At 40.6% G+C, this 14,376-nt stretch overlaps 1 protein-coding gene across 1 annotated transcript in view; it reads right to left on the bottom strand.

Annotated features, from left to right (window-relative positions):
- LOC117481485 (solute carrier family 2, facilitated glucose transporter member 1-like) overlaps positions 1–10,010 on the bottom strand; it is a 37,309-nt gene extending 27,299 nt beyond the window's left edge. The window contains exons 1-4 of the mRNA XM_034129184.1: positions 9,851–10,010; positions 8,608–8,700; positions 1,659–1,819; positions 1,331–1,571 (exon numbers count right to left, since the gene is read on the bottom strand). Of these exons, the coding sequence (XP_033985075.1) occupies positions 1,331–1,571; positions 1,659–1,819; positions 8,608–8,700; positions 9,851–9,868 (513 nt within the window). The 5' untranslated portion in view covers positions 9,869–10,010. The remainder of the gene's footprint in view (positions 1–1,330; positions 1,572–1,658; positions 1,820–8,607; positions 8,701–9,850) is intronic.
- Positions 10,011–14,376: the final 4,366 nt, after the last annotated feature.

Below are 14,376 nucleotides of genomic sequence, written 5' to 3'. Positions count from 1 at the left end.
GACTCTCCATTCGTAAACGTTTACTCTGTGTAAACGTTTTTTCATGTGTAAAAGTGAGGTTACATGTGTAGATTAATAAAATAATCCTTTATTCGTCCCAGACATTTATAGTGGCTATAGACATGTATTTTATCACACTGTTCTGTACAGATGAGATATGAGATACAGATTTGTCATATCTATTTATATGTGTGTCTGTGATGTTATACTGAATGTAAAGTAACTGGAAATACCTGTGTGAGAGAGAGAGAGAGAGAGACTCCTGTCCCACCTCCCCAACTTTCTTTTTAGGTGTGCATTGTTATTTGTGCTTGGGCAACATTTCACTTGAACTTTATTTCAATGAACTTAGTAGTAATTATTGTCCTACTTTTTCATTTGTTTTACAGAGAGGTTTCACAGCTGCCTGGGTCTAGTGGCCCACAGGAGGCGTTTATCCAGGAGCCAGAACCTCCATCTGTGCCTGCCCCCAGGTCAAGCTCTACCGTGGATCAAGGGCCTTCAACACTGCCATCACCACCAAGGACCAGAGGACCAGCATCACTACAGCTGCCTCCACCTCCATCTGTGCCTGCCACCAGGTCAAGATACACCTCTGCACAAAGGTTCTGCCACAGCCATTACCATCAACCCAGCCAGCAAGGAGGTCTCGTACAGCACACGTACCTCCAACACAGCCACCAGCAGCCCAGCAGCCCATTTCCAGTTTCTTCGATTTATATAAATAGTTGGTTGAAAAAAACATATTTATAATAAATTGTTGGTTTATAAATATGTTTTGCATCACATTAACCTTTGTATGGAATATGAAGTCATGAATCAGTTCTGATGTATCTCAGTCCCTGCTGTGGTAAAAGTAGAGTGATAGACAACTATTTTACAAAAAATTCGAATTTACACATTTTCATTTTAGACATGAAGGACACATGTATATACAGTGTAATTCATATATTTCACTACTTTTGTGAACCAAAGACTTTGGTAAACCAAATCTAAAACACCCAAAAAATTGGATGACGAGTACATTTGTGTTTTGAAGATTTCTAAAATCGGATGTCAAATTCTCAGCTTTAGAGCTAATTATCTCATCATATAGTGCTCTAAGATGAGTGACTTGCATTTCTAGCAAGACCAGAGACTGTCCTGAACATTTTGATATGTAACACTTGGGGTGCCACATTATAACAAGTACATTTAAAAGGTGATTTAAGGAAACATCTAAAAATCGAGAAATAATTTGAGGGTTAATAATGATACCTTCACACTACATGGAGTCTCTTTGTCTCATTCTGAAGCTACTGAAGATGGGAAATGGAGTTAGGGATCTCACCTGTGCCATCAGTATGCCGATGACTACACCCAGTTGATGCAGAGTTCCTAATGCTCCGCGGATAGATGTGGGTGAGATTTCCTCCACATATATGGGCACAAAGCCAGTTGATAGGCCAGAGTAGAGACCCACTATGAAGCGCCCAATGATGAGCATCTCATAGGAGGCAGCCAGCTTGGAGAAGCCCATAAATGCAGCGGCAATAAAGGCTAGCACATTGGCCATGAGCATGGAGTTCTTCCTTTAGAGATATAAGAGTATATATTATTTGTCTTTTTAAAGGTAAAGTGTGATTAATAATGTTTTTGGTCATAGGAAGGAGTCTTACCTGCCAAAGCGATTGACAAAAAGGCTGACTGAGAAGGAGCCGAACATTCCTCCCACAGAGAAGATGGCCACAGAGAGCGACCACAGAGCGGTGAGAGTGCTCTGAGGGATGGGCTCTGAAAACCTGCTGCTCCATGTTTCATTGTAGAAGCCCTGAATGATCTGAAGCACAGAACCACAAACAGGTCTCAATAGGCGCGTTCACACCGGAGTACTTTGGAGTACTTTTCCCACAATAGTTAATCAGAACTACGATATATTTGCGTTCACACCAAAAAGCCCCAGGAACTAAAGTAGTTCAAATTAGTTCATCTGACCCGCTTTTCAGTCCCTGCTAGAGAGCAGGGACTGTCGTGGGAGAAAATAGTTCATACGTGTGATTGGCTGTGCGGAATGCAAACCACGCCCGTTTGACTCTGAATTTTTTTTTGTAAGCGGCCATTGTATTTGCTCGCTTCGGCCAGCGCACCCGAAGAGATTACTTTTGTGAAAGCAGTTATTATAGCAACACTAAATAAATCATCGGAGCGGTGGAGTGATGAGGATGTGTCGGCGCTTCTGGCGATTTACTCGGAGGACGCGAAGCGCCGCATTCAGAAGCTTCTACTGAATGCAGTTTCCGTGGCTCAGCAAAGTTAGCAGCCCTGGCAAAGTCATGTCGGGACGACTACGAAGGTAAAATAAAATACATGCACTGCACTGTTTTAATCTGCACAATACTGGTCTTAGATGTACTTTTATTTGCTCAGTAGATCGAGCTAGCCATGCTAGAACTTGCTATCATAGGTCCAAGCTGGCTAACAACATCTAGCTAGCTAGCTATTCTCAGCCGTGCCCGCTATGAACACGTTTTGACTTGTGAATAAGTGTGCAATGTTCTGTAATTTGCTTCAATAACTCATGGCACTAATCGTGTGTTTCAGGCGAGGTGTTTCTCTCTGGATTAGAAACTAGTTTTCCCCTCCGGGATAAAACGATAATATAACGTTAGCAATTAGCATGCTAGCTGGACATAATGCTACCTCTAACAATACATTGTAGTTGCTATAATTTCAAGTCATTTCCAACATTCATTCTACATGTTAATGGTAGAAGCTTAAACAGTTGATTACCTGCATGCCACAAAGACTGATGTTCTAATATTTTTGCACATTTAAGTAGAAATGTAATTGAAATTCTATTTATTTTTCCTTTTTTTTATTGATTGTTATAATTGTACTCAGCCATGTTATGTTAGATGTCAATCCAATTACACTGTAACTACTCTGGCCTTGAAAGAAGGTTACACATCTAACTGATGTCCACTAATCCCTATAAAACAAAGTTCAAGCATACATTAAGCACAAAACAATAAATAAGGGCACTTTGATATTTATTTTTTATTTGATATTATTTGATCCTATCTTATCTTCTACTTTACACCTGCATTTTATACACTGTCCCTGCCTGCACCATGTCCAATGTTGAACAATGTTGTCTCGTTGTTGCGATTAAACTGATCTTGTATCTTGCTTATTTCACCTTAGGAAAGCGGGCACGCAATGACAGCTTCCTTGACACCATCATGGCGATGGACTGCCGTGCCATGGTCAGCAAGGAGAATGAGGACCTGCGTGCCAAGGAGATGCACGACGAACGGCTGCTGCATTCACACAAGGCCCAGGAATCGGACGACCAGCTGCTCATGGTGATGCAGCGCCATGCTGACTCGGTGGCGCGCCAGGTGGAGGTGTCGGCACGCCAGGTGGAGCAACAAAATACCTTTCAGGCTGGGCTTCTGGCAGTGCAAAGCGAGCTGATTAAATCCAACAGGCCTTCAATAAAAAAATTAAGAAAAACTTGTCGTCGTTGATAAACTGTACAATGACTTGTTGGGAGGCGTGTGGTGCAGTGGTCTGGTGCGTTGGTGTTCGGATCAGGGGAGAACAGGTTCAATCCCCACTGCAGTCAGCATGTCGTTGTGTCCCTGGGCAAGACACTTCACCCCAAATTGCCTACACCTGGGACAGTTAATGTTGTATTATTGTGATTATATATATATGCCACTGTTATTAATACTGACACTTCACTTTGCACTAAGGTGTGTCTGCTGCTGAGCCTATCTATTGTTATTATATATATATATATATATATATATATATATGTTTTGATACTACTGACACTTTATTTGATATTGAAAATGTTAACTTCTATTTACATGCATACGACACACCTGGGACAGCGTGATGCTGTTATTGATATTGTCTTGAGTGTGCAATAAAAGAGAACCTACATGGCGATTAAACAGAGCCTGTATCTTACATTTTTCATTACATTTCATGTAACTAAGCTTGCTTATTATTCTGATACCATCATGTTTCATCGGTTATAAACTGGCGAAGCTTTATTTATTGTGGCTTTCAAAAAGATAATTTCATTGTATTTCAAAATGGCGTCCAACACAAGCACTATTTATTTATAGAAAGAGAAATGGTTAAGTTTGTTATTACCAGTGTTGTGAGTTCAATATTTTTAATTAATTATAGTAAGGGAACATCTTAGGAGTTAGTGTAGTGAGTTTCAGAGCAGTGTAATAATTATTTGACCTAAAACGAAATGTTTTCATGAACATGGGGATTTGCTAACTTTTGATTTCCCCCATTTTACACGACACAAATGGAGGCCACTATGGGCCAAAACTAACACGTAGGTTTCTGTAGGGTTCATGGCAGACGGATGCAGTTGCTCTCAGGAGGATATATAATAAAGGTGTGTTAGCTGCTTAGCCTATTTAGTGTGCATACGACACACCTGGCACAGTTTATTCATTTCACACGTAGCGTAGCGCGTGCATGTCGTCGTCCAATCCTTTTGTCAATCCTTCTTAACCGCCTTCGCTTCCGAATCAGCATTGCTATTGCATTTGACGGGTCGACGATCTGTATTTGTGTTTGCTTAAATAACTCAGACGAAGCTCATGTGTGAGGTCGGAAGGTAAACAGACGCCTCATTTACAGCAAGTGGGCGCGGGAGGTTTTTCTTCTTCTTTTTCTCTTGGTTTTTTGGCGGATTGCAACTTTAAGGTGCATACCGCCACCTACTGTACTCGCCGTGAAGTTGTTTGCGGCCTGCCAGTAAACCCAAAGCAGAAGAAGAAGAAGTGACGTCAGCGGTTCATTTGCCTAATCCACCCCCAGGAACTCATTTTGGTGTGAACGCGATCTGCTTTAGTTCATCAGAACTAAAAGAGCTCTCATGAACTAAAGTTCTCATGAACTATTGTGGGAAAAGTACTTGGTGTGAACGCGCCTAATGTGTAAATAGACAGATTTCCACTACACTCCCAGCTGAAATCGATATTAGTGACTTTCCCTGTAGCACCATCATCAGGTAGCTATTTTATTTTTCAGAATGAAATATCTCAACAGCTTTTGAAAGATTGTCGTGCCATGTCAGAGAATGAATCATACACACTTTGATGATGCTTTTACTTTTCCTCCAGCACCACCTACTGTTTAACTTTCCAATAATTTGGTCAAGAAATAGATTCCAGTTAGTACTAACATAGTACTGATTTGCTAATACTATCATAATACAACATTATATCTATGTCTGCTGACAAATACATGTCCCACCTTTAATAGTTCGATTTGCAAGAACAAGGAGGTCTTACTTTAGATCAGGGGTGTCAAACTCAAGGCCTGTGGGCCAAAACCAGCCCGCGACCTCATTTTATGTGGCCCACAAGAGCTTGCAAAGAATATAATATACAATACAATTGGTGTAATTGCTGAATATTTGCTTTCAATTATTTGCCCTAGACGTCTGCTTTCAGAAGTAGTTATTTATGATGTTATTACCAGAACTGATAATAATCCAATGAAGAGCCAATCATATAATATAATACATTAAATATATATTATATATTTATATATGTATATTGATATAGTCTTAAAGTTACAACCGTCCCTTTGAGTGCAACCATAATTCTAATGTGGCCAGCGATGAAATTGAGTTTGACACCCCTGCTTTAGATGCATCCATAGCTGTTGCAACCACAGTAAATCATGGTAGCTTTGATAAGAAGTCATAATAGCCGTACCAGCATATGATTATTTTTCAAAATAAATGTACCGGTAAGAAAAAGAAAATGTGTTGGAGGAATGCCAATCCACTGTTAATTATGCTGGTCCACCCACCCACCCCTATGTTTGGGATTTTCACATTGGGTCATCACTTATTATTGTTTGAATTAACTAAAGGGGTCACATGAGTTTGGGCAGTAGTCCTGAAGCACAACAACCCTAATTTGCCTGGTAATCTGGTAAATTTGAGCTCCTTAATCCTAACCTCATTAACCTGGGGCCTATACTACGAAGCCGGATTTTCTCTTAGCCGGCTGACTTCAGGGAAAACTCGGGCTTTCCAGTCCTACGACGCTGGTTCTCTTTTTAGCGGGCTAGATCTCCATGGTAACTTATGCTGAGCGGCTAACCTCCTCGGGAGGAGGTTAGGTTGCAGGCTAAGAGATCAACTCAGTGAAAGCACCGCCTGCTGACCAATCAGAGCTCAGTGTGCGGAGTTTAAAGCTATCAAGTCATATTACAGGATAGAGGAAATACAGAAAAACTGCCGGCAAAAATCAACTGACTGTGTGAACGTGAAAATTAATAGAATATCCCCTCCCATCTTCAGAGCAATCGGACTATTATAACATTAGCGTTAAGAAAGCTTACTTAAATATCTGCCACAACATAAGTAACCGGATCAGAGTAACATTAAGTACAGTCCGTGGCACTGTGAGTGCAGACGTCGATGTGTCCCATTATCATTCATATCATATCACATCATAATGTATCATATATTTCCTTATTTGAGTCAGCTTCTTGAGCCGTATCTGGCCGTGCAACACTCACAGTGTCATATACTGTATGCAGAAGTATTATTTTAAGCAACACATTAAGTTGACGAAACACTCGAGTCAAATTCTCCTAATTAAAGTCAGATCGTGTCTTGGACGGGGCAGTGATATCATAAACCTGTTAATGTACGCATTCAAATACTTTTTCTTTTACCAGCTGTATTCACCTTGCATGTGCAGCTATGTGGCTTTTATCCTGGATAAAGTGTTTAAGTCATGGATGTTTAAAGTTTAACTTCTTCATATTTGACGAATATTAAAGTTCACTTTTCATTCAGGAAGTATGACGCTGCGCTGTCAGTACGCTTGTCCATGTTTGAGATTGGTCGAATGCTCCAAATACCACCCCTTTCATGTGAACGCGCACCTAACTAGATAGGACACGGCTGGCTTGAGCGATCCACTTGATAACCAGCGTCGTAGTACAGCTTAGCAAGAGCGCGTATGTTTTGGATTGGGCCAACCGGCTAACTCAAACATATCCAGGTTAGGAAAATCCGGCTTCGTAGTACAGGCCTCTGGTCTCTGTCATTTCAGATATCTGTCAGAAACAGAAGCTTGTCAGCAGCCTTAGAGGTGTAGGTTAACATGTAAAATACTCAAATCCTGGCTCGACTCAAACAGCGGCATCTGACATCTTCATCCTGCATACATAACTAAAGTTTCATTTAATGGAGTCTATGTGGCTGCAGAATAATATACAGTATATATTATTTAGAATACTGGAGATAAGATGTTTTTATTTACAGATAATTTTTCTTCAATCACACTAGATCTGAAAATTACTTGAACATGAGACAATAAAAGACAGTGTTTTTTTGTATACAAACATTATTGTGGAATGCAATTTAATCATAATGTACTATTTGCTAGATTATAGTACCTACTATACATTAAAGTAATAATCTGTTATTACTTGTATATGCTTGTGTTTTAGTGAGTTGGTTTAGTTGTTGTTGTTGATTTTGTTGTCACCAGAGGCCTGTAGACGAAGCCCGTCCAACAGACCCTGGATATCTTTGTTATCTGGCTGAACCAACCCTAACAAACGAGATCTACGGCGCTGGTTATCAACTCTGTAAGTCAAACCAGTTAGCAAAATTTGACCAATCACAAACATAAATGAACAGATTTACATTATCACTGCCTTATTTACGACATGAGTATATCTGAGTATAATTACATTTGTCTACTTAATGTTGTTTTATTTTTCTGTCTTTTACATGTTCAAGTACCCTTCTGTATACGTTTTCATATCTTAAAATCATTCACTGCATTGATCAAAGTATGTAACCTGTAGCAAAATAACACTTGAATGAATACAGTGTGCGCTACTGAGTGTGTGACTGAAGTGTTGCACAGCAACATGCAGCTCAACAAGCTGACACAGAGAAGTACAAATATGATGTGAAATTATGTGTTGTGATAATAATGATAAGTGTGACATGTCCGCGTTGTAAACTTGCAGAATGTACCCATTGCTCTGAATTACTTCTCAGGTTTCTTATGCTGTGGATCATTATTAGCTATTTAAGTAAGATCCTTTTACGATAGTTAAGTATTTGCTTACCGCAAATGTGTAGTCATATTGTTCTGGGGACAGTTTTTTTAATGCACACTTTTGCACAGCCGTCTTTCCTGAATATGGCAGTTTAACTGTTCCTTTATCCTGTAATATGACTTCATAGCCCTAAACTCCACACACAGAGTTCTGATTGGTCAGCAGGTGGTGCTTTTCCCCGAGTGGATTTCTTATATCAGGCAAGTAGGTGTTCAGTATAAGTAACCATGGCAATCTGCCCCAGTAAGAAGTGACCCAGCGTTGTAGGACTGAAGACCCAGAGTTAAGATAAGATAAGATGGACCTTTATTAATCCCTGTGGGGAAATTCAGGAGTTTAAGCAGCAACAGAGAGAGAGCGAAAATCAGGACAGTAATACAATTTAAGATACAATTAAGATAAAAGATAAAAACCCTGAAGTTACCACGATAACCCCAAAACATGCTTCTAGCACAGGCCACACTCCAGTTCACACAACAGAATACTCACATTCTGAGGAGCATTGATGACACCAGTGTTGTAGCCAAACTGGAGAGAGCCAATCACAGCTGTCCCCACAGCCATCAGCAGTCGGGGTGTCACCTGTTGTTATGATGGAGAAACACAGATCAGCAAGTTTACTTTCCTACAGTGGAATGTCTAAAGTCACACTGTTCTTGGTCACTGATCTGGCTGTCCTTCGTCCTAAAGTTGTTCAAAATATTTCGATGTATTCCATTGGTGAAAACAGTAGGTAAGGGGGCTGGTTTTTCGGTTCAAACCCAGGTGGCCACTGGGACAAGGACAAATCACCTCAGTTTGAATTTCGGCGTAAAACTGAGATTGTTTGTCCATTTAAGCCCTTGAGTGTAAACCTGAACTTCAGTTTGCTTTTTGAAGGGGGTGGGTGGGACCGGAAACATTATAAATGTGACAACTGTGTCCTTATTTTAACTGGATTAACACAGCTTTTATTTCAGTGTATGTGTGACTACTGGTGCCATAGCACTGATGCCACAAAAAAACAAATATAAATGATTTGTACATATAACATACTAGCTGTATCCTGAGCTCACAGTTAGTGGTGTGAGATGAATGAACACATTACATTTACACTGGACAGACACAACCATTGAGATTAAACTAATTTACTTAAGTACAATTTGAGGTACTTCATTACGTCATTTTCAAAATCTTGTGATTCTTTATACTTTTACTTCACTACATATCAGTTCCTGTAAATTATATAACAAATATAGAATCACTAGTACACACTGTTTCACATTTACATAAAATAATAATGAATGCATGTCACTTGCTGCTTGTTGTACAAAAACAAAGAAACAGCAGTCACCAGACTGTGTGTTCTTACTTTGACATGCTGAAACCATGTAATTAGGAGGCCATTACCGTGTTTAAAATGCAAATCTACAAGAGTAGAATCAAGATCCAAAAATAACAAACTGGATTCATAAACGTCTGATAAGGAGTTGAAAAGGTTAGAAAGATATAAACAGATAGCATTTAATTTGCTTGTAAATAAATCAAGTGTATTTATTTGTGAAATATGTTTGTATATTTAAAGAGTCGTTTTATATTTGCAAATGATTGTTTTTTAGTTCACAAATCTCTTTTGCATTTTCAGAAGTAGTTTAACATTCACAGATTTCACATTGACATCAGTGGATCAGTTCACACACATACTGTACTGATACAGATCTCCCTCTGTACCCCCTGGTGACGCAGCAGTTACCTGGCCGCTGCACTCCATCCCAGCTGCTCGGGTCACTCAAACTCCAGACTTCACTTCCACACTGTAAAACTCCGGAGCGCTGTTACTCAGGCAGGTCAGTAAATTCTGCTTTCTACAAAAACATGTGTGCAATATCATTTAGTCCGACATTGATGTAAACAACTTCCATTCACCTGCTGCACTAAGCAGCTTATGACGTCAGCCGCACTAAGTGGATCTTAATGGGCTGCCGTGAGGAGCGGAGTCACTACGCTCACACACAGCACGCAAAGCTGCGTAGTGTCCCAGTGCTCATACAGGAGGGAACCAGACTTCAGTCTCAGATAACGATCAAACATTAAATTATTATTTCCTATGAATTAGTGAGCACATCATAAGTGAACAACAACATTTTAAATGTGGACATTTTTACACAGATGAGATTTTGCAACAACTATAACGCTTACTTAAGTACTGAGAATGATGTTCATTAGTAACATTTCTTAGTTAAATTATAATGTTGATCGATGTGATGTAGCTTACAATCTAAAAATATATTTTCAACAAAAGTGAGAAAAAAATGGGTTAGTGTTTAGGACAATGGAAAGAACCCAAACAATGTTTTTTTTTACATTTAAGAAATGTTTATCTACTTTAAGCGTTGAGTTTAAATAGATCATAATTAATAAATGTCTAAGGTCTGAATACGTTTGTTGTTGTTGTAGGACCTCAGTTTGAATTGTTTCTGTAGAATGTACTATATATTTATTTCTGTGTCAATACATTGTGAGACCATGTAAACAACCTTGACATTTTATTATTGCTATTATTTATCCACTCTGTACTGCGGGACCCTTCTGAGCCAAGTTCATCCAACATCTCTATACAAACTTTGTACAGCAGTGTACGAGAGAGAGAGAGAGAGAGAGAGAGAGAGAGAGAGAGAGAGAGAGAGAGAGAGAGAGAGAGAGAGAGAGAGAGAGAGAGAGAGAGATAGAGAGAGAGAGAGAGAGAGAGAGAGATAGAGATAGAGAGAGAGAGAGATAGAGAGAGAGAGAGAGAGAGAGAGAGAGAGAGAGAGAGAGAGAGAGAGAGAGAGAGACTGTTGGTATCTCTAATCCTCTGTAGATATTTAAACCTTCACTCAAGAGTTATATCACTGAACCATAAAACATGAACAGTTGTACTAATACAAAAAAAAGTAAGATACATGCTAATGTCAGCATCCCATGAAGCATTTTGGAACTATGGTACAGTTCATTTTATTATTACTGTGTTAGTGCAATATTCAAACAGATCACTAGAGGGCGCATAATGCTTGTGAGGAACCTATTACATTACATGTCATGTCACTTGTTAGACCCTTTTATCCAAAGTGACTTACATACTCAATACTGTGGGCAATCCCCACATGAGCAATTTGGGGAGAAGTGTCTTACCCACTGGGCAAGTTGCCCAGGGACACAACGACATGCTGACTGCAGTGGGGTTTGAACCTGTGACCCCCTGATCCGAACACCAACTCACAACCCACTGCACCACACGCCTATAACCCTTAGACTCGACACTGACATGTATAAAGTATGTATAAAAAACTGGATGCAGTGTTGGAGGCGGGGGCCAGTTCTTCCCTAATTATGTTGCTAAGTCCTTACCCTTATTCTTAAGAACAAAGGTAGGGGAGAGTGGGGTAAGATGAGCCAGTTGGTAAATTGACCCAATTCCTTAACTAGGCAACTGTGCACATTTGTTGTCATGTAACCATACATTCAGGAAGCAGCCATATTCTCTTTGGCTGTGATGGAGAGAAGCACATGGTAAAGTGGTAAATATAAACTTAACACAAAAAGTAAGGACATTTGTGTTTGGTAGATTATTTCTTTCTTATAACAATACTTCTTGACAATACATCTTATACCGTTGGAAAGCCTGTTTATTTACCTTTCAAATGGTGCCACATTTGTGAGGAACATGCATTTGTGGGATGAGCAGCCGAGCAGAGTATGGGGTTTGCACCCATGAAAAATGTGACAAATCTCCTCTGCCATTGTCCACAAGGGGGAGATGATGGTATTGCTGCTGTTTTTAAAAAGGACATTAAAACCACCACCATCTCCATCCCTGATGTTCCTTCATTCAAACACCTTGTATTCAAACTCTCTGGTCCCACTCCCCTGGTCACAGCCATCATCTACCGCCCTCCAAAACCAAACCCCGCCTTTCTCTCCGACCTTTCTGACATTCTGACTCAGCTTTGTTCCATATCTCCATCTGTACTCCTCTTAGGTGATTTTAATATCCACATTGACAATCCAACCTGTAAACATGCCACTGAATTCCTGATAATTCTACACTGCTTCAACTTTTCTCAGCAACTTCCCCACACACAGCCGTGGTCACATCCTGGACCTTGTCTGCTCCACTGGTCTCACCATCCACCATCTATCAAGTCTCTATCTCCACATCTCCCACAAAAAACAAAAAGGTCTACTTCAAACACTCAGGTCCCTGGTACACCCCCGAACTTCGCCAAATGAAATCAGTTCATCTCCATGCCTAAACCGACTACTTACAGTAATAATAATAATAATAATAATACATTTAATTTCAAAGCGCTTTTTCAGGTGCTCAAAGACGCTTTACAGTGGTGATAAAACAAGATAAAATAGAATAAAAAAAATATTATAACAGCAACACAACATAATTCACAAATTAAAAGCCAGTCTGAAGAGGTGTGTTTTGGTCAGTGTTTTGAAAGTGGGGGGGTCGGTAATGGTCAGTAATGCACTCAAAGCAGCCCGGTCCAACTTCTACTCACAACTGATACACTCTTGATCCAGCGACCCCAAGGCTCTGTTCTCCACCATCAGCACACTCCTTAAACCCTGTGACAACGCCACCTCATCCTTTACAACCGCACACTGCAACTCCTTTCTCTCAATCTTCCAATCCAAAATCGACAATATTTACAACAACATGACCTCCTCAGCAGCGTTCCCACCCTGGCCCCCCCTACACTTCACAGCCTTTGTCAGTTCTCCCCAATGCAACTGTCCACCCTAATGGCTGGAATGAACTCCACCTGCACTCTGGACCCCCATACCATCCAAATGTCTCCCTGCAATCTCCCAACTCATAACCTCAATCATCAACTCCTCCCTCAGCTCTGGATCAGTTCCCCCCTCACTCACACACCAATTCTCAAAAGACCTGGACTCACACCTGAAATCCAGCCCATCTCAAATCTCCCCTTCTTATCAACACTCCTTGAACGTGTTGTAGCCACCCAACTCAAATCCCAGCTCAGCTCCAATAACCTCTTCAAACCATATCAATCTGGATTCTGCACAAAACACAGCACTGAAACATTCCTCCTCAGAATCATGAACGACCTGCTCCTCTCCTCAGACTCCGGCCTGGAATCATCAGTCAACATCACCGACACTGCACTCAAAATCTACCTCACCAACAGACACCAGTTCATCCGTATTGTAGATCTGTTCGTTGTTCTCGAGTCCAGGAGGAAGTTAAAAAGAGACAATGTAGTCCCGGAAAAGTTCAAATGGGTACTTTAATGAAGTAACGTGGTTTTGGAACAGACAGAGCAAAACAAAACACAGCGCAGTGTGGAAGGAGAGAGACCGATTCTCCGTGCAGAGTCTGTGGGTGTTTCTCAATCTTGAGTACGCTTGCTTGGTAGCACATGTCTTCCGAGTCACTTGCTTCAGAAGCGAGGCAAGAATACTTCCTGGCATTCGGAAAACAAAGAGTGGAACAGGCTAGCAAGTGTGCAGGTGTGTGTCATATGAGAGGCCCCGCCTTACATTTTCCGCCACAGATTTGGGGAAATTGGTCCTTGCGCAAAGCATTGTGGGGATTTTAAGACCGCGGAGTCTACAAATGTGCAGCCTCGAAATATCTCGCTACGAAGTACGCCGGGCTCGGTAGAATTCCAAGTATTCTGGACATTGGAACAGTCCTTCGGCGGCACTCGATTACGTAGTATGCTTGAAATAGTGGCTCTGGAGCAGCTTTACTCGACATTGAGAAACACCCCAAATATCGGATTCCTGGCTCCTCCTCTCATTGGCTACTTCGACGATGGGGGAGGTCTTCCTCCACTCGTTCTTCTGTGTCTGATATCGCGTAAATAAGAGGATTTAGACCAGGGGTCTCCAACCTTTCTTCATCTGAGAGCTACTTTCAAAAAATGAAAGTGGCCAAGAGCTACTTGCATCACATCGCTTACATTTATTCACATAGCCCTCATCAGTTGAATTAAGCTATACTTTTGTACACGTGTGAAATTGCAATACCTAAAGCTTATCAAAAATCTTAACTTCACATCAAGGTCCAAGAAAACGAAGATTTCTCACATATTATTATGGCCCACGTATACGTACATCACTTAACATTCACATAAGTGTCCTTAATCACCACCTTACAAGCATTTCACTCTTTTGTTAGTGAGATGAATGGCACTGGCAGTCCACCATACAGGTGTATGCTGGAGTGTACCCATTAGGTTCACTCTAATAGAGTCATTT

Source organism: Trematomus bernacchii, unplaced genomic scaffold, assembly GCF_902827165.1.
Source record: "Trematomus bernacchii unplaced genomic scaffold, fTreBer1.1, whole genome shotgun sequence".
Classification (NCBI taxonomy): Eukaryota; Metazoa; Chordata; class Actinopteri; order Perciformes; family Nototheniidae; genus Trematomus; species Trematomus bernacchii.
Note: the sequence above shows the minus strand (reverse complement) of the source record. Positions and strands in the feature narration are given on the sequence as shown.